General features: G+C 54.8%; 1 protein-coding gene across 1 annotated transcript; it reads right to left on the bottom strand.

Annotated features, from left to right (window-relative positions):
• Positions 1 to 637: 637 nt before the first annotated feature.
• NOP14 (NOP14 nucleolar protein) lies at positions 638 to 25715 on the bottom strand. Its single transcript, XM_042937037.1, has 18 exons — positions 25444 to 25715; positions 22688 to 22822; positions 22027 to 22168; positions 17455 to 17597; positions 16841 to 16975; positions 15724 to 15846; positions 14405 to 14536; positions 13298 to 13547; positions 12243 to 12373; positions 11555 to 11640; positions 10159 to 10294; positions 7866 to 7967; positions 7202 to 7355; positions 5408 to 5567; positions 3111 to 3258; positions 1296 to 1414; positions 973 to 1128; positions 638 to 799 (listed from the first exon to the last, which is right to left on the bottom strand). The coding sequence occupies exons 1-18, from the start codon at positions 25636 to 25638 to the stop codon at positions 700 to 702; spliced, it is 2547 nt and encodes an 848-aa protein (XP_042792971.1). The 5' UTR covers positions 25639 to 25715; the 3' UTR covers positions 638 to 699.
• Between the last annotated feature and the right edge of the window lie 552 nt (positions 25716 to 26267).

The raw sequence follows: 26267 nt of genomic DNA, 5'->3' as shown, positions 1-26267 counted from the left end.
CTGGCGAGCCGGTCTCTGGCGACCCAGGGGAGGCTGGCTGAGTGCTCCTCCCTCATTCCCAAGGCTGCTCTCTGTAGTCGGGGCTTGAGCCCTACGTGCTCCAGGGGCATTCTGGCCCCGGACTCCACGTTAGAGTTCCAGCACCATCCGATTTGTCCAAAAGCAAACTGCCAATTCTCCCCACCAACCAACCTCCTCTTTCCCACCACACTTAGGCCGTCCTGCCGGCCACTCCCTGGGTCCCCCACATCCCCCTGGCCAGTCCTCAAATCTCTGTGGTTTTTGCCACGGCCGGCTGTGTGACCTCAGGGACTGGTGTCTCAGTGCAGGTCCCAGGGCCACCTCGCAGGACTGGCTGGTGTGACCACAAGCTGTGTGACATTGGTCGCCAGCGCCGGCCTGTGGGAGGCAAGGCCTCAGCGCCGGGCCCCGTTATCACCTGCCAGGTACACCGATTTCTGTACGGGAGCCAAATATCTGTGGTCGTCCCAACACGAAGCTGGCCGGGATCCCTTCAGTCCCAAACCCCGTGATTCAGCGAGACTTGTCCGGACAACGGAGGAGTCCGTCCCGGCCGGTCGGTGTGGCTGTCACGGAGGACTGTGGGGCTGTGGCGCGGGGAAGAAGAAGTCACACCGACAGTTCGGCAGCCTTTATTACGTTCAGTCTACAGGATCTCCTTGCCTAATGTGCGAAACTTTACTTTTTGAACTTTTTCCTCTTCAGAGCCTTCCATTCCCCTTCCTGTGTGGCCAGACTGTTAAAAAGGTGTTTCACTTTTCGCTTTCTTTCCGCATCCCTTCAAAGCAAAGGACAAAACCCCATTTTCTGGATTAGTTGTTTTGCAGGATGTCTTGCCCGCGAGCCGCTAACGAGCACGCGGGCGCCGGACCCATGGAGACGCGGGGAGTCAGGGGCCCAGGCCTCCCCCCCCATCCCCCGCCCCGTCAGGCAGCCCCCCGGCTTCCTCACCGCTCCAGGGTCTCCGCCAGCTGCATCCGAGCCAGGAACTGGTTGTCCCTGCGGATCTCCCTGACGGCCCCTTTAAATTCACGCTTGTGTTTGTGGATCAGTCTTTTTCTTTCCTGCTCCTCCTTGCTGCTTCCCTGCTTCCGCCCAAACTCCAGGCTGAGAGTGGAGAGCCGCGGTCAAGCCCGCCCGCCTCGGGCAGTCTGCACCCCCCCCCCCCCCCCCCCCCCGCCGTGGCTGTCCCCCCGCCCCCCTCCCCATCCCGAGCCCTCCTGCGCCCCGGGGCTGGACCCCTCGAGCGGGGCCGGGGGAACGCGGCTACGCACACTTTGACCAGTCGGGGGGTGAACAGCTTCAGCGGCACGGGCTTGCTCTTCTCACAGATCAGCGGCCGGTAGCGCCGCTCCTGCTTCCCCATGGCGGCCAGCGCGCTCCGGCACAGGTCCTGAAACGCGGGCAGGCGGAGGGGAGGCTGCGGCGGGCCCGCAGGCGTGTGGCCTCCGGGCCCCGGGCCCCGGGCAGGAAACGGGTCAGAGACCCGGCCCCCCTGCCGCGCCCCTCTGGCTCCGGCCTCCTCCGCTAAGTAAAGGGGTGAGGGCCCGGCTGTGAGGGAGCCCCCTTCATGCCGACAGGGGTGGGGGCCGGTGCACGGCGGGCCGGCTCCCGTCCTGGCTCCCACTTCCGGCTGGCAGGACTGCAGGGCCACCGAGACCCGTGCAAAAGGGTGTCTTGTTGGCACACGTAGGAGTGAGGACCGCCTGTGCTTTGGCGTCCGGCAGACACAGTGGAATCTCCTTCCCCGGAGAAACTGCTCACAATGGGCGCCAGTGATCCACCCGTTAAGGACACATACGGGACGGCCTTCGCTCGTACCCCGAGTGGCGAGGAGTGCAGGGGCAGCCGACGGGGAGCCACACTATGGGGGCAAGACTGAGTTTCTACCCGACTCTGTGATCTGACCTTACAGAACCAGATGGTTAAGGTACCTTCACCCCGGCTGTGACTTCTGAGGAACCTTCTAGAAGCCGGCATACTGACGGTTCCTTTCCCCTCACATAGCTGTGTCCTGGAACTCAGGCCTCTGGCACCACGGGCACAGCACCCCTCACCCCCGGCCCACACAGTTGCTTCTGAGGCCAAAAGCCCCATCTCCACAGGAACTGCACGTGAGGCACGGCCAGCTTGGCTCGCCCCGGGTCCATTAGCACCATCGAGGCCCCTCGGTCAGACCAGATCCCGCAGGACCAGAGAGCCACTCCGTCCTTTAAAGGACAAGCCACAGCCACACCTACAGTAAGACACAGCTGTTGACACCTTAGCCTCCTCAATCTCTACGTGCTGAGGTGACTCCGTGTGGACCGCCCGGGCTCGGAGGGTGTCCAACAAGGGACGGCTGAGCTCCTGTCCTCACGGACACGGCCTGTCCCTGTGCTAGCAGGGGAGAGACATGACATTTGTTGTGGAGGAGAGGCCAGGGAGGGGGTGAGCAGCAGGGGCCACTCCCTCCCAGACGGCCCGGCTTCCTGAGGAAAGCGAGGGGACGAGCCGCCGGTCTTTAGGGACAGCGCTGCAGGCAGAGAAAAGGGCAGGTGTCAACTCTGCAGATGACGGGGTCCGAGCGGGTGAAGGGAGGGTGCCAGCTCGCCTGGCCTGACACACCACAGTCCCGCCTTCGCCTCCTGACGGGCCCTGACGGCCCCTCGGACGGAAGCCTATGGCCGGCTGGGGACGACTCCGGAGGAGACAGGGTGGGGAGGCGGGGCACCCACGGGAAGGAGGGTCTGGAGGTTAACGGAGGCACGACCAAAAGACGTGCCACACAACCGGCAGCTGTTGAAGACATCTGCTGAGAGAAACCGAGGGGGTCCTTCTTGGCTTCTGTCACCTTGTAAAGAACCGTGGGACTGTTCTCAGAAAACCTGTGAGGCGCAGGGGATGCGGAGCCCAGAGGGCACGTGACCACAGGGCAGCTCTCAGACCAGGCTCTCAAGCCAGACGCCGCGCAGGCCGAGTGCCTTCTCCCTCGGCACCCCGCTACTGCGCCTTCCCGTTGGTGTCCCCGGTTCCTAGAGTCACAGCCTCGTGACAGGAACGCCCCCTGACCTGCTCCCCACCCACCCGAGGTGGCTGGGAAGCCTCACCTGGAGCTCCTGGGGGTGACTGCAGGCGGCCAGGTGCTCCGTCAGCAGGGCCCGGAGGGGCCGCACGATGTCGTGGAAGGATGGCAGGGGGCCGTACGTGAGCACGCAGCGCTTCACCAGAGCCAGACACACGGCCAGGCAGGACAGTCTGCAAGAGGGCGACACCCGGCGTCAGGGCCGGTGGCCGGACGGGAGCCGGCTCCTTCCCGTCGGTCACTGCCTCCGCCAACCACCCTGGCAGCACTCAACTCTGAGACCTGTCCCGGGCCGCGGGGCCACCGGAGCGGAGACCCTGCCCGCGCAGTGTCCGCAGCAGCCGACGGCTCACGGCATCGGGCCAGAAACACCGCGAAACACACCTTTCGTCCCCAAGTCTAAAGGACCATTGTAGGAAATGCAGTAACAACTTTGGGAGAGTGGCTCTGTGTTAGGTTTTAAATTACTATTTGCAAAATCAAGCAGACAGATCTTCAAAATTTTAGGACAGGTTTTTTTTTCCTTTCATGGACTTGGACGGACACTTCTCCACAGAAGACATACAAATGGCCAATAAGCACATGAAAAGATGCTCAACGTCACTAGTCTTTAGGGAAATGCAAATCAAAACCACGAGTTGTCACTTGATTCCCATGAGAATGCCTATTACTAAAAAAAATGATAGTAATGAAATAATAAATGTTGGTGAAGATGTGGAGAAACCGGAACCCTGTGCACTGTTGGTGCGGATGTAAAGTATGGCACTGAGTGGAGGCTCATCAAAAAAATTAAACACAGAATTACCATGTGACCCAGCAATCCTGCTTCCGAACATACACTGAAAAGAATTAAAAGTAGGGCCTCAAAGAGATACCTGTACACCCCCATCCACTGCGACATTACTGACAATAGCTAAGATGTGGAGGAACCCAAGTGTCCGCTGGTGGAGAAGCAAAATGTGGTTCATCCAGACAATGGCATATTATTCGGCCTTTAAAAAGTAAGGAAATTCTCAGGTGCCTGGGTGGCTCGGTCGAGCATCTGACTCTTGATTTTGGCTCAGGTCACAATCCCTGGGTCGTGGGATCAAGCCTCCATGTGGGGCTCTGTGCCGAGCGTGGAGTCTGCTTGCTATTCTCTCCCTCTCTCTCTTCCTCTGCCCCCTCTCCCCTGCTCATGCTCTCTCCAAAATAAAAATCAAAAAAAAAAAAAAAGGGAAGGAAATTCTCATACCTGCACCTTGAGGACAGTATGCTCAGTGAAATAAGACAAAAATGAAGAGACAAATACTCTGTAATTCCACTTCAGTGAGGTCCCTAGAAGAGCCACATCCACAGAGACAGAAGGTAGATGGTGGGAGTCTGGGGCTGGGGAGGGAGTGTACAATAGGTACACAATTTCAGTCTCGCAAATGAGAAGATTCCGGGGATGAATGTGTGGTGGCTGCACCGCACGCAGTGCAAATATATTTAATACCACTCAACTGCTCTCTTAAAGATGACTAAGACCCGGGGCACCTGCGTGGCTCAGCTGGTTGAGCGTCTGACTTCGACTTAGGTCACGATCTCTGTGAGTTCAAGCCCTGCATCAGGCTCTGTGTGGACAGCTCAGGGCCTGGAGCCTGCTTTGGGTTCTGTGTCTCCCTCTCTCTCTGCCCCTCCCCCACTCATGCTCTGTCTCTCTCAAAAAATAAACTTTAAAAAAAATTAAAAAAAAATGATTAGCATGGTAAACCTTCTGTTGTTTTACTACGACAAAGGAACACTTGAAAGAATCCACAATTCTGAAAATCAGAGAATAAATAAAGACTTCTGACAAAAACCCCTGGTCCTCCTCATACTCCTCCTCCTGTAGATGGAGTGTTTGTGACCTGCCCCTATTCACATGTTGAAACCTAATCCCCAATGTGACAGAATTTGGAGGTGATTAAGTCTTCCTATCCATGAACATGGGATGTATTTCCATTTATTTATAGTGATCTCTTATAGTTTCGATAGTCTTTTCCCTCCTTGGTTAATTCCTATATTTTATTCTTTTTGACACTACTGTAAGTAAAATTTTCTAATTTTCTTTTCAATTGTTCACTGTGCATAGAAATGCAGCTGACATTTTTTGTTGACTTTGTATTCTGCTACTTCACTGAATTAACTTATTGGATCTAACAGCTTTTCTGTAGAGTCTTTAGAGGATATAAACATGTTAAGTTTACATCCTCCGCAGAGTGGACACTGGTGCGTCCTTTGAGTGCTTTCCTGGTCATGTCTGGCTCCAGGCCAGGCACTGAGGCACGCCCTCCCAGGTGCCCCAGGCCATACACCTACCTCATGTGGTTGGCCTCCGTCTTAGTCTGGGCCTTCGGTCCATTTGCCCAGTGGAGGGAGAGGCCTCTCCTCTGCCATGTGGCTATGTCCTCTTCATCAGAAACCAAAAGCAACTCTGAATTCTTCCCAGATGCTCTGAAAGGGTGCACCAGAGTGTAACCTGAATTCCAGGTGGGACAAGGACAGAGACAGCCTCTGAGCATTACTGGGCTCAGAGGGCAGGCTCTACATGGTGAGGCCTGTAGAAAATTCACTTCTGACACACACACCCTATTTTTATCATGCACGGGTGGGACTACAGCTTTCGTAGGACTACAGCTTTCGTAGGTGTGCCTGACGGAACAGACCAGGTCCCTGACCTCGCCGGGGAGACAGGCAGTAGACAACACCTACACGACAGAAGTGAACAAGACTGAGTGTCAGAAAGATCACGGCGGAGCAGAGCAGGGGGAGGGCGGGAGGCAGATGGTACAGCTGACCAGCCAGGTCAGAGAACGCCTGTCACAGAGGACAAACGCCAGTGACAAGGACTTAACCCAGTTACCGCCCTGAAGAGCAACTGAGGCGGCAAGCACGGCCTGCCAGGCCTGGTGGGCTCCAGGCACAGCAGGCAAAGGGGGAGGGGAAGGTGGGCTGACAGCGAGCCTGCCCCCCGCCTCCCCCCACCCCAGCGTCCAGTGCATCTCACTGCAGCCCTCACCTTGGGCTATGACCATCTTGCAGCAGGTTCCCGGGGCACGACTGAGCCTCTCCAGGGCCCAAAAGCACACCTAGCACGCTGGAGCATGTGATGGGGGGGTCAGTGGCCAGGGAGCAGAGCGGTGTGCAGGGAGGTTTTGCCGTGAGGTCACAAGGGGACAGTAGGACAGGCCCCATGTTTAGGGTACTGGACAGAGGAGCTGCTGGGCTCCCTCAGCCACACCCCTGAAGGTCTGAAATCGTCCCACCGCCCCCGCCCCAGCACTGGTGAGGTGCTCCGCACAACAGGCAGCATCAGATCTGCGCCTTAACCCTGAGACACGATCTACGATCGGGGCGGGAAAGCTGATCCTACGGACACAAAAGAGCGAGGGGCAGAGATCAAGCGACACCTCGACAACCCGAGAGGGAAGCAGGGTGTGTGGTCACATCCTGGGCGTGGCCAGAGGCAGACAGGGGAGTGGAGAGTAGGGGGCAGTCTAGAAGATCAACAAACACTACAACTCCCTCCTGTCATAATGTTGCTTTTGATGGCTACTCCTCCCAAAATCCCCACAGTAGAAACTAGAAACTACACAGAGGAGGGCTGAGCCGCTGGAAAGACGATGTGAGCCACGCAGAGTGAGTGAGAAGTTCTTGTTGCAAGAGAAAGTAATGAAAAGATAGATCTTAATGACATACTTATTTAACCCAAAATGTAAAAACATTATCTCAACACATAATCAATATAAAAAACCCTGATGTGTCTTATTATCTTTAACAGGAAGTCTTGGTCGTTGTGCTTCATACCCAGCATGCCACCGTCCAGGCTCGTGCACGTGGCTGCCGGCTGACACGGGGGACACAGACAATAGGGTCCCGACTCTCTCAGGGTGCAGTGTGTCCACACAATCATGTGCTCTCTCTCTCAAAAATAAACATTAACAAAAGCGGGGGAAGGAAAGGCTGCTCCTCTGGACAGCAGGGTTCCAGATGGTTTGGCCTAACGTTCCCGCATCCCACACCCTCTACAAGTAGTACGAGTTACTTTTAAAAGTCCTCAAAAAGAATGCTAACGTGTAATGAACTTGAGAAAGCTCCCTCAAACCAGCTCACCTTGGCTTTGCTTGTTTGGAGTTGCGATGTAGAGAATCCCGAGGAGAAAATTGATAAGCTCGGGTATGAACCTCTGAGACAGGGACACGTAATCCAGGAACAGGCAGCACACGAACAGGCCCTTCACCGCGTCTTGGAGGGACAGGACCGGACACTGGCACAGAGGCACAGGGCATGGTCAGCGGTCTGGAGTGATGTTCTGGAAGGCTGCACCAGGTATGCAACCTGGCTTCCCGGGTGAGACGTGTGGCCCCAGAGCCTCACCTGCACAGAGGAGTGTGTGTGTGTGCGTGTGTGTGTGTGTCTCCCTTGCGTGCTGTATTCAGGGGAGGCGACCCTAGTGTTCTCCCTTCCCAACAACAGTTACAATGGCACCTACCGCCGTTAGTGAACCAGCCATATGCCTGACCAAGGAGAACGAGACTATCTGGGCTTTTTAAAGCCAAAATGGGGACAAGACCCCACATCAGACTTGATGCCTTCACCATGAACTTGTCTTCTCTGGTGTCACATCCTCTGTGACCTCGTCCGGGGCCACTTCTAGCCTCAGAGATACTGACTGGTCGTCTCCACAGGCCCCGCTGGATGACTTTCCCTCCCGTGGCCCCGAGGGTCACAAGCCCTGCGCCGCCACGGGCTCACCGAGCGGGGCCCGAGGACGTACCTTGGTGAGCAGCTGGCTCATGCACACGAGCGCAGGCGTCACGACGGGGTGCCAGAAGTCAGAGGTCGGAAACAGCATCCCAGCCAGTTTCAAATAAATGAGCTAAAAGACAAAGTGTTACCACACAGATTAAAGACACAGCAGAGTGAAGTTCAAACACGACCTTTACAGAGGGCCTGGCGGCAAATCGGGCTCTGACCGTCCCGGTCAAGGGCAGCGGAGCGCCTGCGACGTCACACCCATGTCCCACCTTCACCGCCGTCCGGTAGCCAGGGCGGCACCTCCCTGCACGTGTTGGCTCACACCCACCACACGCGCCACAGTCCACCAGAGCAGCCACTAAGCACTGACGAACACGCCGACGGCCTGGCAGAAACGGGCAGAGGACGCGGGAGGACCGCTCACCGAAATAATTCCTCTCAAACACGTGGGATCGCCCTCAGCTAGACTCAGAGTGGGAGCCGTGGAGACTAAAGCTACGCTACAGACCACAGGCCACCGTTTCTCTCTCTCATGGGTAAAGGCAGGTGCCGAGGCTTGGAGACAGGGAGATGGGCGGGGCAGACAAGTGCCGGGTCGGGTCGGGAAGAGGGGAAAAGAACGCACAGAGTCCCACTGCACCAGGCTCGGCCCAGCCCTGAAGAACCGGGGCGTGAGTGGTGGCTCTGGGATAAAAACAGACGAGGCCGCACGCACTGGATGGGGGCCCCGAGGACGGGGGGAGGAGGGCGACAATCACAGGCAGTTACTTTTCAGGGACTAACAGGGAAAGGTGCACCCACAGGCTACCCACCCTGGAAGGCACCGAAGAGGCTGGTTCACAGATTAAAGCAGAAAAGCGTCGAATCTGCAGACCCTTCATCTTGTTCAAAGGCACCAAGAAATCCCCCAAAACACCCAGAACTAGATCACTCTGAAAATGTCAGGTGCACCCCAGGAGACCCCACTCCTTCCGAAGCTCCTGGCAGGGGCTCGACGGTCAACCACAGACCTACCAGGAGGGCCTCCCACAGAGCCCTCGACCTCACTCTGACCTGGGACTCCAGGGGACACAAGGCACAGGGAGGCAGAGGTGGAGGACAGCCCACCTGGCCCCCAGCACCCCGCCCCCCGCGACCCCTCGCTCTGCCAGCAGCAGACCACGAGTGTCCGCTAAAGGAACGGTCGTGAGGGGTGATGGCCCCAGGTTAGTGACTGCTGCACCCAGGCAGTGACACAGACACATTCCGCGTGTTAGGTCGTGAATCCGCACATCAGATCTCTAGGGCAGGCATTACTGTAACCGTCACCCCCGCTTCCAGACGAGGAGAAAGGCCAGGGCCACACAGCTCATCTAAGGAGCAGGGATGGGGCCCAGGCGCTGCCTATGGCCCTGCTGCACGGTCTCTGCACGGACACTCCGTGGGGAGACAGGCTGTGTCTCCTTGGCCACCAGTCAGCAGGTAAACAGGGAGAGTCTGCTAAGGGCCGAGGCTCACAGAAGGAAGTCGCAGCAGCGGTGCATGGGCACTGGCTCAGATCCTGCTCTGGAGAGGCTTTAAAACCAGGCACGTAAATCCTGTATTTTTTTTTTTTTAATTTTTTTTTTTTTTAACGTTTTATTATTTATTTTTGAGACAGAGAGAGACAGAGCATGAATGGGGGAGGGGCAGAGAGAGAGGGAGACACAGAATCGGAAGCAGGCTCCAGGCTCCGAGCCATCAGCCCAGAGCCCGACGCGGGGCTCGAACTCACAGACCGTGAGATCGTGACCTGAGCCGAAGTCGGACGCTTAACCGACTGAGCCACCCAGGCGCCCCAAATCCTGTATTTTTAAGTTTGTTAATCACTGTTACATTTCCACAGAAAAGCCTGAAGTGGGACAGACGGAACAAGTATTTCTTCAAAGTCACCGAGGCTGACAGCGCAGCCCGCGGCTCTTACGGGACCGTTAGAAACCTCGGAGCCACGCAGGTGCCTCAGTGAGCAGACACTGGGACAGAGCAGCTCCAGCACGAGGGCTCGGGGCCGTAGGAAAACATATGTGTTCTGTTCGCCCTAAAGTCTCTCTGCCACTAAGGCCACACACAGCCCCATTGGCGTGGAATCAAACCACAGTCTCCTCTTTTACGAAACACATTTTAGTTCACTGTTAATGGATAAACAGTCCTTCCCACCTAGTTCCGGCCTGTTCTCCAGATCAGTCTGGAAGCTCTAACTACGCACACTGTAGTAACTGCGCACGGTGCTCAGTCAGCCCTCCCAGGGGCCAATGCCGCTGGCCCCTGGTGGCTGAGACCACACCCCTGCTCACCACGTCCAGGCCTGGAAACGCCGCCCGGCCTCTGGCCTCAATCGCTCCTTCCATCTCGTGCATGGCATCTCGGAGGACAAATTGTATGCAGCTGCTTGCAGATTCAGGAAACATCTGGCAAAGATTATATAACTGCCTGTTAATCAGAAACACAGGTCAGGTGAAAATGACTCCAGAGAACAAAAACAGAAAAAGAGCCCCCAGACTTCACGTTCACCGTTTCCCTGTGATGCACTGGAAGCCCCTGGATGAAGCCACTTCTCCTCTTACTGATCTGGCTGGCCTTCCTGGCGATCCAGGTAATTTTTCCAGTAGTGCTTGTTCTATAACAATCTACACTTACTTTCGCCATCTCTTCAAACAGCCTGAGATTTTAGCAGCAATGGTAGTGAAAGGTAATGCCATTAGCGGCTTGTTCTACGTGCCACACTCAGAAGACCGTGCCAAGGCGCTGTCCACGGGAACCCTCTGTGAGCCCTGCCGTGCTGGCAGAAGGTGGCATGGGGGGTGGGGTGCACAGTGTGTGGCTGGCCCCAGAGAGGCACCCGTAAGCTACTCGTGCTCACTTAATCCTCCCTCCCCCACACCTCCCTCCGATGACCCGGCCCAGGAGCCGCGCTCCAGGGCCTGCTTTCACAGGAGTTCTGGTGCAGCGAGGACCCCAGCCATCGCCGGGCAGGGTGGGAACAGGCAGACCAGAGGGACCAACCTCCCTGACGCTCACAGCACGAGCCTGTCAGGGTCCACTGAGGCGTGAACCTGGGGCGGGCGGGTTCCTGGACACCACAATGGAGTCTACCACGTGTCCCAAACACCTTTCACCTGTCCGAGCAGAGCTCGAAATTGTACCGGTGAACGAAACAGAAAGCTAATCTTCAAACACCAGGAACGAGTTTGAAGTGTTCAACTGTCTTTTTTTTTTTTTTTTTTTTTTTTTCAACGTTTTTTATTTATTTTTGGGACAGAGAGAGACAGAGCATGAACGGGGGAGGGGCAGAGAGAGAGGGAGACACAGAATCGGAAACAGGCTCCAGGCTCCAAGCCATCAGCCCAGAGCCTGACGCGGGGCTCGAACTCACGGACCGCGAGATCGTGACCTGGCTGAAGTCGGACGCTTAACCGACTGCGCCACCCAGGCGCCCCGAAGTGTTCAACTGTCTTAAAGTCAACCTGTTTGTGGGTACCATCATATCGCTCTCCAGGGTGATAGGAGCAGTGTGCTAACGCCATGCAGAGGGGGCGTCTTCACTGAGATCACCGTAGCTGGTGTATGCTGTGGGGTCTATTTACAAGAGCAACCTTAGTAACTCCGAGGTGTATTTTTGTGGCTGTAAGTAGGATAAAAGTTGTTCAACTCAGCCCCGTGATCCAGTTCAACTGGATCATCTGTACTTACACAACCAATTTATCAATTACTCTGAGGTCTGGTGGGTCATCTGTAGCCAAATCTCCAATGTATTCCAAGAGGAAGTCGAACAGTTTCTGCAGGAACACAGATTGGGAACAGAGTTCAGTGCCGAGCCCCAGAATAAAGACCACAGGCACGCAAGCCGTGCAAGGCACCGCCACCTACACTCTGACTAAAGCGTGTGCGCACACACCTCAGGGCCACTGACCGGGGCACCTTGCGAAACGCGGGCCAAGATTCCTGTGGAACACTGGGCGGTGGGTTAACGGGACAGCTGCGGGCTGAGGTGCGCACTCATCCATCATGGCGGACAACACTCGAGCCTGAAGACCAACCAAGCACACACCCGGCACTGCCACCTGCCCCGTGAATGCGCGCGCCCAGCGGGAAGAGGGGCACCTTCCCAGTCACTCATCTCCCTAAGTCTAGTTCTGCCACTTGACGGCCAGGTGAGCCACTCCCTGAGCCTGATTTTCCTCGCCTGCAGGCGGAGGGCAACGGTGCCTCCTCCTGGGCCCGTGTGGTCAGCAGAGGTGGCCCTCGGCCTGCCCCGACCCCCCCCTCCGCGGTCACCATGAGGTGCTCACGGCCGCGAGGCGCTGAGGCGCACCGCGGGACAGTCAGCATTCTGACCCAGAGTGGGGCTGCCCTGCCACCCACAACGCCCAACACGTACTTCCAATTTCGCTTTGTTTCCCACCGCGAGGCTGGGGTGGTTGCAGGTCTTAATTCTCTCCACCACCAAGAGCTGCTCTTCCGTCGATTTCCCTGATAATAAGGATTTAAGTTCCTCGTAGGACTCAGGGGCTATTGAAAACACAAAACACGTGCCACGGTTACTATTCAAAATGAGACTCATGTTTCTGATAACCCAGAGGTTAAGAACGGAAAGGAACATTAGTGATATACTTCACCAGAACACGATTTCACACGATTCTACAGACACATTTCGCCTCACACCACAGCTACCTCTGGTGCATCTGACACGTGCTCCAGAGCGTCCTGGGGCTGAGGTGAGGTGGGACGGCTACGATCAGTGACAGGCACCCGAGCACAGCCCCAGTGAGACGACGACTCCACGGCCAGCACACGGGAGGTTCAAGGGGCACGGCCCTGGTTCTAGTGTCCAGACTGGGCTCAGACCGACACGGAAGAAGCCATGTGGGTGCCGTCACCACCCCCAGACTCCCACCAGTCGCAGGCCTCGCCCGCCAGTGTCTCCTCTGGAAGTGACCCTAAGTCACGGGACAACCTAGGGCTGCTCACCAGAACCAGGTGATTCTTCTCTGCAAACCAGACAACGGGACACGCCACGTTTGCTATAAGATGCTATGTGGCCACTCAACTGCCCAGGTCTGAACACGGGAAGCCTCCTCACAGGCGGCTCCCCAACTTCCCAGGCCCTGCCCTGGCTCTCCGGGGCGGCCACGATTCCACCACAAAAGGCTGGCCACGGAAAGAGCACAGAGAGCTTCTAAGGAAAGGCACGTGGCGTCCTCATTTTGCCATGGGCCTACAAAACCACCTGCAGTCACACCACAAAGGCTGGCTAACACTCCGGCCAGACAGCGGGGAGAATGACACCACGAGCCAAGACTTCACAGGTAGGCAGGTGTCCGTGTGCCCAGAAGCGTGCCCTCGGCCCCCACTCCTCAGAGTGGCCCCAGCGAGGCAGACACATCGCCAGGTCGTGGAGGTCATCCCAAGACATAAGAAAAGCCAGCGGTCTACCTGCAAAGGTATAGGGCAGCTCTGTTCTGGCAGCTTCTCGAGCTTTGTGACCATCGCTTTTCAGCCCTTTCCCTGGAGCCTGCTGGGTCTCTCTGTCCTCCTCGCTCTCCACGTCCGATTCCAGGTCCGAGTGCCCATCAGGGCCACTGCTCTCCTCTGAGTCCTCGCTCGGGCCTTTACCCTGTTCCTCGTCACTGTTGTCATCACCGGCTTCCCTGCTTTGCTCTTCCTCGGTGCTCACCTTTCCATCCTGGAGTAGAACAGACAGGGACACCGCAGGCTCACTTCCCCGGGGAGCACGCAGCTGGCACATCCTGTAACCACGTCAAAACGCCGCACACGGAGCACCAACCCTGTGCTGCACTCGCCCTCGGGCACCGGGCCCCACCTCGGTGAGCTCCTGAGCCGCAGGGCCTGCCGACAGCCTCCTGAATCCCGGTCGCCAGGGCTCTGGGCAAGGGTTAGCTCCTGCCGCGGGGCGGCAAGGCATGGAAGGCGCACCAGCGGCCGTGGGCTCTGGTGGCTACGTCTGCAGTGTCTCACCACTGGCTCTGGGGCTGGGAGACGACTGGTCAGCAGGGACTTCATAACATTTGGGCTGCACCTGGAGGTGGCAGGACCTCAACACCTGGGGGTGACCCCCGACGGTCCCCTCCTGCTCAATAGCCCAGCGTTCTGTGAGCACTCCGTTTCCTGCCTCGGACCCTTTTCTGCTGAAAAAACTGCGTCTGTATTCCCGCCCTGAAACCTGATTCGCTCTAAAGGGGAGAGAGTGTAGACTTTACAGACTTTGTGAACTAAAAACTACCGGTTTCAGAAACTCGATTATTTTGCTCAACTCGCTCCACAGCAACGCTGAGCCCTCATAAACCAAAGTGGCCGATGTTAATAGGCAAACTCACAGCAGGGGACTAGCGTGCCCCTTCTCTGGGCAGCCAGCCTGCTTCCAGGCGTGGGACCTGACCCGCCAGGGACACCCAGATACAGAGCACCTGAGTGTTCTCAGAGATTTACACTTTCCACCTGTGATAAACCCATTAAACGAGACACCGGAAACTGTGCTTTTGAATTCAAAGAGCAAGCCGACCGGCAAAGGCAAACACTCACTTTGTAAGAAAGCAAGCGCCTGTCGTCTTTGTCCAGGACAAAGCCGTCATTTAAGTCATCCGCTGACTGATGTTTTGGTTTTTTGGTGCCGCCGTCCTCGTCCCTTCCGAGCATTCTCCGCAGCCTGGCAGCCTGAGCGGGAAAGAAAGCAAAGCCGCCTGTTGGGCTCACAGAGCTCGTCGGCAGGAGGCACGCCATCCCTGCCCTCCTTCCCCCAGGCCCCGGTCCCTGCGGCAGCGGCTTTGAGCCTGCTGTCTTCTTTCTAACGTGCAGGCGCCGGGCGAGCAGGCATCAAGTGGGGGACTTCCTATCGCACAGGAATGAAAATAAATGCTATGGCCCAAGGATGTTCTAGTCACAAGGAAGGCAAGCCTGTGGTTCTAAGGTCTTTCTGGCTAAATTATGCAGACTTAACTCCCCAGTGCACACCACCGAAGAGGGCAGGCACCCCGCGGTGTGGTCCGTGTGTCCAAGCCGCGAGCCCAACCACACCGCTATTTGGAAATATGCAGGTGACAGAGGAGGCTCGTGATGTGGCTGTACCGAAAGGGACATAGAATGGTGTGCCAACATTCGTATATTTTTTAGAATGTTTACTTATTCAATTTTTAAAAAACGTTTTTTAGTTTTGAGAGAGCAGAAGCAGGGGAGAGGCAGAGAGAGGGGGACAGAGGATCTGAAGCGGGCTCTGCACTGACAGCAGCGAGCCTGGTGTGGGGCTTGAACTATGAACTGCAAGATCATGACCTGAGCTGAAGTCAGACACTCAATCAGCTGAGTCACCTGGGAGCCCCAGTGTTTGTTTATCTTTGAGAGCGAGTGAGCAGGGGAGGGGCAGAGAGAGAGAGACAGAAGATCCGAAGTGGGCTCTGAGCTGACAGCAGAGAGCCCAACGCGGGGCTCGAACTCACGAACCATGAGATCATGACCTGAGCTGAAGTCAGATGCCTAACCGACTGAGCCACCCAGGTGCCCCAATTTTTGCTTTAACGTATGAAATTTTAAAAGGCTTCTTTAAGGCACAAAAAAAAAGTTGAGAAAGCAGTACGCTTTATAGTTAGCAGTTGCTCTGAGGTACAGGCATTAGAGCAAACACTGTTTATTTGGTGTATTTGAGTATTATCTGCATTTTTCTTGCTTCTATAATAAAAAAGATATTTATAGTAAAATCAACATAAACTTCAAATAGTCTAAGATTCCTGTGATAAAACAGAGCATCTGCGACCCTCCTCAGAGAAGGCAGAAGGAAGGCCTCCCGCGTGGACCACGTGGGCCGAGTGGCGCTGGGCCCCAGGTCACGGTCACAGTCACACCCATACCTCCAGCTTCTCAAGCCGCTCCTGCTCCTCCTTCGCCAGTTCCTCTTGTGTCTTCATCCGGTTAGAGGGCTGGGCCTTCATTTCAAAGCCAAGTTCACGGACCATCATGTCATATGCGTCAGGCTAGGGCAGAAAGAAGGAACTTCATATTTAGGGTTTTTTAAAATGACCTGCACAGCCACTTCCTGCATGTCCAGTAATCCCTGGACACCATGGTGGATGAAGCCAAACCATATCTGAGTCTTTTCTTCTTGAAAGAAAGCTATTCTCATCAGTCTTGAGAACTTTAAAAAAAAAATTTTTTTTAATGTATGTTTATTTTTGAGAGACATAGACTATGAGTGGGGGAGGGACAGAGAGAGAGAGGGAGACACAGAATCTGAAGCAGGCTCCAGGCTCCGAGCTGTCAGCACAGAGCCCGACGCAGGGCTTGAACTCATGAACCATGAGATGGTGACCTGAGCTGAAGTCAGATGCTTAACCGACTGAGCCACCCAGGCGCCTCAGTCTTGAGGGTACTTTAAGTAAAGATACATGGGAATTTTCACTCCTGGGAAATTCTTCTAAAAACATACCTGCTTTAATAAAATGTTGCTCATTAGGCATGAAGCCCGCAAAATGTGGGTTGGGTAAAGGCAGCAGTGACAGTGAGAGTGGCTCACAAAGGTGGACGCTGGCCACACATCAGTCATCCAGTGAGATCCTGGGTATTTCCTAGAAGGCAGTCACTCATGCAAATGCAGCTTTTCCAACAATTCGGACTAAAAAGAATGTGGTAGGAACCATATACTGTTTGGAGGGAAAACTAAGTAACTGTATACATAGACATACAAACGTGTAATAGGAAAATTCAAACACCACCTGAAGGAGGTCTCACCCTCGAGGACTTCTCGTACCAAGAAACCACCATTTTCTTTAGTTTAATTATTCAGGAGTAGATACGGAAGTCACTTTTTGTCTCTCTACGCGGACACCACATGCATTAGGAAAAGTTCCTGCCCACCGGAGGATGCAGGAACCAAGAGAAAAGGAAACAGTTGTTGATGTCAGGAACAGGCCAGAGGAGACGCCAGCCTCCACCTCTTCCCAGAGAAAGGTCAACCGACTCGACTCCCACCTTGGGCTTCTCCTTTTTGTCCTTGTTGTCAGACTTGGGTGTTTTGTGTGCAAGGAGGGTCTGGATCTCTTTCCAGTCCTGATCCAGCTTCTCTGTGAGCTCCAGGGCATCTTCTCGCTGTGCCTGCCTCTCCCTCTGGGGAAAGAGAAGAGACACGGTGTGTGCCACTACTGCTGGGCCCCGACCGAGCAGCCCCACGTCAGTGTCCAGGCCGCACTCGACGCAGAGTCAACGCTTCGTGCATCAGCAGAATAGACAGACCATGAGAAATCAGTATTGTAGAAGGAAAGCTACAAAATCTCATCACACAGAACTAATTTCCTGCTGTAAACTGTTCATTAAGACGCTCTGAACAGTCTGCCGGTAGTAAAACAATGATAAAATAATGTCAACATACAAAACCCAACCAGACAAAAAACACCCCTCCCCAAAACACAACGGACCATGAGAAGTATATACACGGTGAAATAAAATACCCCTATTCAAAATTAATGCTTCTATTAAGTACACAGAAAAACGGTAGCTACAGCCTAAAGATGCACAAGGAAAAAAGTCCCAAAGTGTTTTGCGAGCGTCTCTGGTGACGGAGGCCCCCACCGAGTTCGCTAGCGCACCTTCTCCTGTTTTGATTTTGCAATGAGCTCTTCAATCAGTTCTTTGCGTGACCGTGGTTTCTCCCCCTCCTCGCCTTGCTGCTGAGCAGTTTTCTTGTGAAGGAGGGCACCACCGCCTCCAAAATGGGTGGCGGTCAGCTCGGCTGGCAACAAAGAACAGAAAACACGTCTGTGAAGCCCAGGCGCTGGCGCAGGACCCACTTCCTGCCCTGGTCCACCAGCGTTTACCCAAGTGTGGTCTTGAGAACCAATTCCGTGTTCAAGAAAAAACGGTCACACGCAGTAGCTGCACGAGACCACAGGCACAGTGGCACTTGAGAAACACCCAAGACCTCTCCAAGAAAACCCAGACATAGCATACCACTTGATCATGACCTGATGACTGGAAACCCCAAGGATCTACTTGCTGATTGCATTGCATAAAAGACCAGCAAATTCAATTAAACAAGCTGAGTGATGAGTCTTAGGAGGGAAATCTTAGGATCAGGCTGCACCAGAACCTCCATTCTTCACACCTTCTTGGGCAGGGACTCGGAGATTAAAAAGTCCCGAGGGCAGGAACCCGAGCCAGCAGCATAAGACACTGATGTTCAGCCGGCCCCACTTACCAGGGCAGATGAGAGAGAAAGCACTGTGGGAATCATCACCTTTGGAATGGAAAAGAATCCTTAAAAAACCCAGTATCTCAGCTGAGAAAATGGAGGCTTATACATTAAGCCACACTCACTTCCAGTAACAGAAACAGAACGTCCAGGCCGCTTTCCCCAGCGGGGCCCAGGGTCCCACACTGCTGGCAGCCTCAGCCCTCTTGTTAATGCTGCCGCCACCTGCTGAGATCGCAACGAGCACCTGCCCCCGCCCCAGCTGCGCAGGTTAACGTGTGTGCAGGAAGGAAGCGCATCGTCTGTAACACTGCCAGGCTCTTGAGGCTGCCGGTCGGTGACATCGTTTCCACGGCCCACTCACCAGGGCTGGGGCTCCGTTTCCACCCGCTCTCAGCTGAGAAAACTAGAAGTCTCGCCCACCCAACCAGAGAGCGTCTTCGGGGCATCATCCTCGGCCCCTCAATTAGCACACAAGTGTCTGGGCCATCCCTTCCCAGCTACTCAAGGAAATGACCGGAGCAGTTCAACCACCTTTGTCCCAAATCAAATTTTCCCATTCTATCGGGTCATTATCTGATTTCTCTCCCGTTGAGGCGCTCTTAGCACCCTCACTGCTCCTGGGCCCTTGAGTCCTGGGTCGCCCGGGCTCCCCATCACTGCTGGACGGGCTCCCGGCCGAGGCAGGCTCACCCGTTCTCACTGTGCCTACCACCAGGGGCTCGGGACCCTTCCCACTCCCTCCGGGAAGGGCTTTTCTCTAGTGGTTTCCAGCAGCTCCAGGATGCCTCATCCGCTCTTTCCCTCCCACCCCTGCGGCTGCAGCTCCAGGCCTGAGGCCTCCCGCGAAGGTTTACCAGCCTTTCAAACCGCCTGAAGCCAGTCCGCGTCACAGTCCAGCCCCTCCCAACGTCTGGCAGTCCCACCTTAACAGGTGCTCGGGCAGAAGCCCTGGCAATCTTCCGATCCCTCTCCTCCTCCCACACCCGTATCTAACCCATTCGGCAATCCTCCTGGCTCGGCCGCACAGGCGAAGTCGTGCTCCGTGCCCTCTGATGGCTTTAGGTCCTCAGTAAAAGCCAAAACCTTTCTTGTGGCTTAGGTAGCTCTGGTCCACCCACCTGCCATCATCCCTCGCCCCAGGCATGTTCCCACCTGAAGTAAGGATCGTCCTGGACACTCTTGCCCTTGAATCTTTATGTGATCACCACCTTCTTTCTCAGGGAGGCTAAAATCAAGACTACCTGACTGGCACATTTCAGCCTGGAACTTACTTTATTTTTACCCTACAACACTTTGCTTTCAATTATTCCATATAATTTAGTGACATCTTTTGTTTATCGTCTGGGTCTTCCCAGTAGTAAGGTGCAGGAAGGTTTTATTCACTGCTATTGTTTTTTTTTTTTTTTAATGTTTGTTTATTTTTGAGAGAGACAGAGACAGAGCTTGAGCGGGGGAGGGGCAGAGAGAGACAGAGGGAGACACAGAATCCCAAACAGGCTCCAGGCTCTGAGCTGTCAGCACAGAGCCCGACGCGGGGCTCGAACCCACAGACTGCGAGATCATGACCCGAGCCGAAGTCGGACGCCCAACTGACTGAGCCACCCAGGTGCCCCTATTCACTGCTATTCTTATAGCACCAAGAACAGTGCCTGCTACATAAGCCAGTATTTATTAATAAACAATTCCTCTGTTTCCTAGAAACTTTATCAGAAAACACTATTTAGTATTTTAGTAATTCAAGACTATTTACAATATTTTCTGAAAATAAAAGTAGACAAACCATTAACTAATAAGGTGGTATTACATAAGAAATTCAGTCATGGGGCACCTGGGTGGCTCAGTCAGTTAAGTGTCTGACTCTTGATTTCAGCTCAGGACATGATCTCACAGTTGTGAAACTGAGCCCCAAGTCAGGCTCTGTGCTGACAGTGCAGAGTCAGTGTGGGATTCTCTCTCTCACCCTCCCCTGCACGCACGCACACGCGTACTCTCTCAAAATAAATAAACGTTAAAAAAAAACCCAAAAAACAACAAATTCAGTCTTGGAAAAACAATCTTCCATCAGTGTGCTTATATTAGGATTTAATTAGAAAGCTTTTTCGATACTTATGTATTCTGAAATCCAACTATAGTTTACAGTATGTTAAATGCTTGTTTTCGTAACGTGATAGAGAATAACACCGTGGTTTCGGTTTAAGTCAAACCCAGAGGGATGTGAGGCGTAGCTCCACCTGGCTCTGCAGCCCCAGGCAAGTTCCCAATGCCCAGCCTCAGCCTCAGCCTCTGCAGCTACACAAGGAAGTAACAGCCACCTGTCACCTCTCCTAATACACGAGACTATACCGTGTCATGCAGCTGGACAAAACAGAATGTGTTTCCAAATGATTCCTTTGTGAAGTTATAGTGAGTACACATATTTTCAAATATAAGAGCCTTTCTTTTCTAAGTTACCTGGGTTTTGGTGAGCTTATGACCAAAATCAAAGGATGCCAGGAAATCTCTAATGAACAGTCAAGCCCCTAAGACCCAACACCAGGAAGACATGGAATCCAGCGTCTCCTCCAGACACCCGAGCATCACAGCCTCTTGTGCCAATAAGGCCAAGGCCACTCACCTTGTGAAGACCAGTTTGGAAACATGAAGGTGTCAACGCTCACCTTCACCACAGTGAGTTATGACCAGCTAAGTGACCGTGTTTAACACTTACGCACTCGAAACAATCTCGAACAATGAGAAGACAAAGAGAAAGGCACAGAAGGTGAAACTAGTCTTCTACAACCCCCCAGTCTCAGCACAGCTGTGGTCCCATCCCCAGTGCCATGCGACAGAACCATGTGTGCCCTACGTCCTAAGCCTTCTGACCCCAGGAGCATCCAAATTTCAAAGGGCAATCGCGGCTTTAACGCCTTAGCTTTCCACACACTGTAAAGACAAAAGCTTTAAGTCAGTTTTAGTTTCTGCATCCTTCTGAAGATGTTAGAAAATGGGACACTTTTTTTGTGTGTGTATTTTATTTTTTTATTATTTAAAAAAAAATTTTTTTTTAACGTTTATTTATTTTTGAGACAGAGAGAGACAGAGCATGAACGGGGGAGGGGCAGAGAGAGAGGGAGACACAGAATCGGAAGCAGGCTCCAGGCTCTGAGCCATCAGCCCAGAGCCTGACGCGGGGCTCGAACTCACAGACGGCGAGATCGTGACCTGAGCTGAAGTCGGACGCTTAACCGACTGAGCCACCCAGGCGCCCCTAGTTTGTTTATTTTGAGAAAGAGAGCGCACATGCAAGCATGCACACAAGCAGGGGAGGGGCAGAGAGACGGAGAGACAGATTCCCAAGCAGGCTCTGTGCTGTCAGCACAGGGCCCGAAGTGGAGCCCGATCCCACGAACTGTGAATCACGACCTGAGCCGAAATCAAGAGTCAGATGCTTAACCCACTGAGTCACCCAGCTGCCCCGAAGCTAAATTTCATCTGCTTTGGTACCATGATACCATCTATAAATAAGAAGCCCAGTATTAACTACTCCCCAAACTGCCATAATTGATTCCATGGTAATAAAGACTAAAAGAACCACGTAAAACCGTTAGTTCAAACATTCAGACCAAACTGACTAAACAGGGGTAGCAAAGCAGTGTGGGTGAGGGCAGAGTCAGTGAGGTGGGTTCTACCCATGGCTCTGAATCATGGGTCACACTAATCACCTTGTTTCTCTGAGCTACGGGTAAAAATGAGCTGCGGTGAAGTTCAAATAAGATAAGGGATATGGAAGTGCTTTCTCAGCCTATAAAAGCCTTTGTCTATGTGCATATACACCCTCTGGACATAGTGAAAAAATACACAAAAGACCCTGTCACGTGTACAATTCTTGAGAGGCTAGAGATGTGGCACTTGTATCCCACATTTTCCTAGGTCTCCAAGGGCTGGACGAAAGTAATGATGAGCAGACTGCCCCCACTCCCGCCCTTACCAGACAGCGTTCCTCTCTCCTCAGCATCACTGTCACTGTCCACAATGTCATTATGTTTTTCGACATCTGCCAAAGACTGGCCGTAATGAGTTAATTCTTCATCTTCGTTGAGGTTGTAGATGCTTTTCTTTTCATGTTGTCGCTGACAGAAGAAAAAAAAAATCAATTTCCTAAAAATTCCCCACCATTTAATAGCAAAAATCAGTTATTCTTCCACTATTTACATAATGTAACAATGCAGCCCAAGCAGCTTCCAGTTTATTCTGGGTCATGTGAGCAGTGATTCAGATATAAACAGAACCCCCGGAAGGTAACCAAATCAGCGGGCCAGCTCAGCCACCGGTAACTCATGCAGCCTTACCCGCCAGGATGTTCCACAAGCTACTCGCAATCCACCCGACCAAGCCGCAGGAGCAACTGAGTCAAGAACGCCAGGACACATCCTGCTGCACGTTCTAGTTAAGCTACTCTTCCACCCAAGCGGTATTTGCAAAAGGCTGCTTCCCCCTGGCCTACGCAGACAAGGTATAGGATCTGCACCTCGTGCGTGAGTGCCCACACAAGTATAGGTGAACAACGGGCACGGGGCAACTGCCTTCTCCCTGTGCTGGACTCTTGTTCGGTCTGCAACATAAGACCCTCCTCCAATTGTCTTGCATACCTGTTGTTCCAGGGCAAACCTCTTCATCATCTTTTCCTCTGGGCTCATGTTGCTACTGTATTCCCCAAAGCGCTTATCTGTGAATACATTGGACTTATCCCTTTCTTTGTACTCCTTCAGTAACGTCTGGGTACGCTGGAAAACAGATCACAGAAAAATCTCACACTGGTCCCAGTGCAATTTGGAGCTCTGATGGCTTGGCGATCTTGGTCCCTAAAGGGAAAACGTTCCTACAAGGGGACACGGGATGGTTCCGATGAAGCTTAAGACGACACTGCCACCTGGCCATTTTGTGTCATCGCAGACACAAAGGCTGTAGTAAGGCGTGCCCGTTTTCTCTTTGGTACACACGTGCCTTTGCTGGTAAACAGTCAATCCCTGTTACCTCTCGGATTCCAGATCCATAAACCTGTCTGCTTGCTAAAGGTTATTTGCGACTCCGAACCAGTACGCGTGGCACTTTCGTGGTCATTCACGTGTGTGAGGCCCAGGAGGTGAGGCCAAGCGTGTGGACACTGAATTCCGCCAGCCCCGCCACTTCCCAGCTCCGACTCTGGGAGGCACCTCACCTCTCTGTCCACCAGAGGCCTCACCTATAAAAGGGAAGTGACGGTAGTGATCACCTCAGGCTGTCGGTACGGGAGCCACAAGATGGCTCGGGACAGAGCCGGGCACGGTGTGCGTCACACTCAGGTCTAGCTTTGGGTCTCGGCTCCTCCATTCCTGACCTGAAGAAAGGCCTGGAACCGTTCTTGTCTCAGGTTCCTCATGCGTTAAATGGGGTAACAGTACTTCCCTCGTAAGGCTGACGGCGAGGATTCAATACGAACTCCTTGGTACGACGCCTATTCTGGTGGGAGGGGTCGTGGCCACGTTCACTCTTGTTATTTCACAAGTTCTGTGAGAACTGAGGAGGGTGAGGCCTGGCCATGCGATGGCGCGTGCTGCCCAAAGCGCTGCCACTGACAAGAGAGAGGGCACGTGGGCCAGTGCGTTTGCTTCCGAGGGACTGTCACTGAGAAGACGCGGCCCCCCCAGCCCCTGCCACCCTGTCTGCCCCACTCCCCCACATCCAGCTTTAACCGCCCCGGATGACCTGAGTTCCCCTGGGACAGCTCTGAGCCCTTCCGCCCCATGCCGTGCCACACTCTCCGCTACAGGGGACGACGTGCCTTGGTCCCCACCTGTGACATTCCGCTCGCCCTTCCGAGCTCCAGTGTGGCTCCCACTAGGAAGAAGTTTCTGATGTTCCTACTGTACCTCCTCCAGACTGTCAGCCCCCAAAGCGCTCAGGTTCTACTTCTGAATCCTTCCAAGGCCTGTTTCTACTAAGTACTTGGGCCAAGCACCGGGGATCAGAGGAGGCACCAACACCTCCCTCCAGGCCATTCGCCCCAGGCCTTCAGCACAGAGCACGGAGGAGTGGGGCCCCGGGCACGTGGAGGTGTGGCACCTGACAGGTGAGTCCACCAGGTGCTACAGGCGTGAGCAACCTGCCCTGTTGGGGCCGTAGGGCTTGGGAAAGTATCAGAGGCGGTGACCTGCACCAGCCCCTGGGAGCCTTGGGGAGGTAAGGTAGGAGTTTTTGGACAAACTGAGTTGTAAGAGGCAAAGCAAGGACAACAGGTTGGGCCAGACTGTGAAGGAGTCTGACAATGACAAGCTGAGAAGTCTAAGAACAATAGCTCGTGTTTAGAGAATGCTAGAATGCTTCCTATGTGCCCGATGTGCTATTTACTTAACCTTACAACCACTGGCAGAGAAAGACGGTTATTACCATCCCCACTTTAGCAATGAGAATACTGAGGCCTAGGGGGTGAACCCTGGGGCACTGATCAGAGTCCATCCTAAGTTTGTCGTGACCACTCCTTGGAGGAAGGATGCCGACTGATTCAGTTCAAAGCTGGACCGGATGGCACACTGTATGACAGGACGCAGTCGGCCGCCCTGGAAGGCAGGGGGTCCAGTCTCAGTGGACCTTTATCTCCCAGCAGCTAGAACAGAGCTAAGGCTTCACAGACATTCAAACCAGTTCTGAGACCTTGGGAAACATACACGCCCTTTCTGTGCCTTAACTTCCCCACCTACCTTAACTTTTCAATAAAATACTAGTGTATATTCCTTACAGTAACAACAAATATCCTGAACAAACCAAAGAACGCGTCTCAGAGGCTGCATATAGATAGAGAATTCCATCTGCACTGACTTCGAGAGGTGCAGATTATTCTGGAACCCTAAGTACGGGAAAGAAGGAAGCATTTCAGTTTCCTCTCAAGGGACAAGGTGCTGCGCTTGGAAAGACAGAAACACGTGCTCTCCAAACGTCTGTGAAGCATCCCCATCCCGTGTCTGCCTACTCGGGGAGGAAGAGCATCCACAATCCCCGAACCAATAGCTCAGAGTCTCCGAGGGACAAGGCTGTAGGAGGTGTGCGCAGGGGTCACGGGGCACAGAAGCGGTGACCCACGCCCGAGAGAGACGAGCACGCGTGTGCTGCACCTCGACGAAGCGGCAGCAGCTTTCCAGGGCAACGTCACCGCCGCGCGTGCAAGGGCAGCAGGCGTGAAGGCTCACACGACACACCACAGAACGCCCAGCCGTGCCGGCATGAGTCTGATGTCTTGAAAGGAGCGCATCTGGCTCTCCTAGCGGCCCCAGGGCGCCAGCGCCCTCCGGGACCTCCGTTTCACAGCTCCGGGGACCGCGGCGGCCCCGGCACGTCCCCACATCCCGGAGGCGCGACTCCCGCCACTCACCTTCTGGACGGCCCGCGCGCGCGACACCCCGGGCAGCCCCACGGCGTGGCGCGCCTTCCTGCCCAGGACCGCGAACTTCTGCCGGTTGACCTTCACTTCGAACGGGTTGGGGTTGGGTCTCGCGCGGCCTCCCGCCGGGGCCCCCAGACCCTTCCTGCGCGCCGCGACACCCCCAGCCTTCCCCATGGCTCGCATCAGCCACCGCGAAGGCCCGCTCGGCCAGCCGCACGGATCGCTCCGTCCGGAAACGCGTGCGGGGACCTGAGAGCCGCCCCGCCCTCGTCCCGCGAGAACTGAGCCAGCGAGGCGCACCAGCGACCGGCGAGCTAGCCTATTCGCCTACAGGCCAGCGACCACAACTCCCAGCAGGCCACGCTCTCCCGACCCGCCACTTCCTCCCTGCGCGCGGCCTTCTGGGAGCGTTGCTGCCCTGCGCGGCGCCGCACCGCGGCGAGAGGTGCAGCCGAGCTCCTTCTTCTGGGAATCGGCCGCTGTGAGAGTGGGTAGCGGCCGCGGCGGCCGTAGCCGTCGCCGCCGGGGGGCGGGAAGCCCCGGCCACTGAGCCCCTCCCTGGGGTGGGGCTCGGCGGAGACTCTGGGCGGCTGGGGAGCCGGGCCCTGAGGAGAGCGTTGCCCTTGCCAGACTAGGGCGATGGGGCCGAGAGCCCGGGCCCCGGCGCGGGGAAGGTGAGCGCAGATTCCGGCGGTAGGCGGGCTGCCAGCTCCCCTCGCCCCAGCATCTCGCCCTCTGGAAGCCCGGGCCGCGAGGGCAAGGGCTCCCCGGGCCGGCGCCAGCAGCTTCCGAAGCAGCTGCGGCGTCGCGGG

This window comes from Panthera leo, chromosome B1 (genome assembly GCF_018350215.1).
Source record: "Panthera leo isolate Ple1 chromosome B1, P.leo_Ple1_pat1.1, whole genome shotgun sequence".
Taxonomy (NCBI): Eukaryota; Metazoa; Chordata; class Mammalia; order Carnivora; family Felidae; genus Panthera; species Panthera leo.
Note: the sequence above shows the minus strand (reverse complement) of the source record. Positions and strands in the feature narration are given on the sequence as shown.

What these genes read in the sequence shown, in the direction of transcription:
- NOP14 (XM_042937037.1), bottom strand. Translation starts at nt 25,638, where the DNA reads ATGCGAGCCATGGGGAAGGCTGGGGGTGTCGCGGCGCGCAGGAAGGGT. An exon ending in GGTTTGCCCTGGAACAACAG is followed by an intron (nt 22,169 to 22,687) that starts GTATGCAAGACA and finishes TTCTTCTGTCAG; the next exon opens with CGACAACATGAAAAGAAAAG. An exon ending in ACCCCCCGACTGGTCAAAGT is followed by an intron (nt 1,129 to 1,295) that starts GTGCGTAGCCGC and finishes CTCCACTCTCAG; the next exon opens with CCTGGAGTTTGGGCGGAAGC.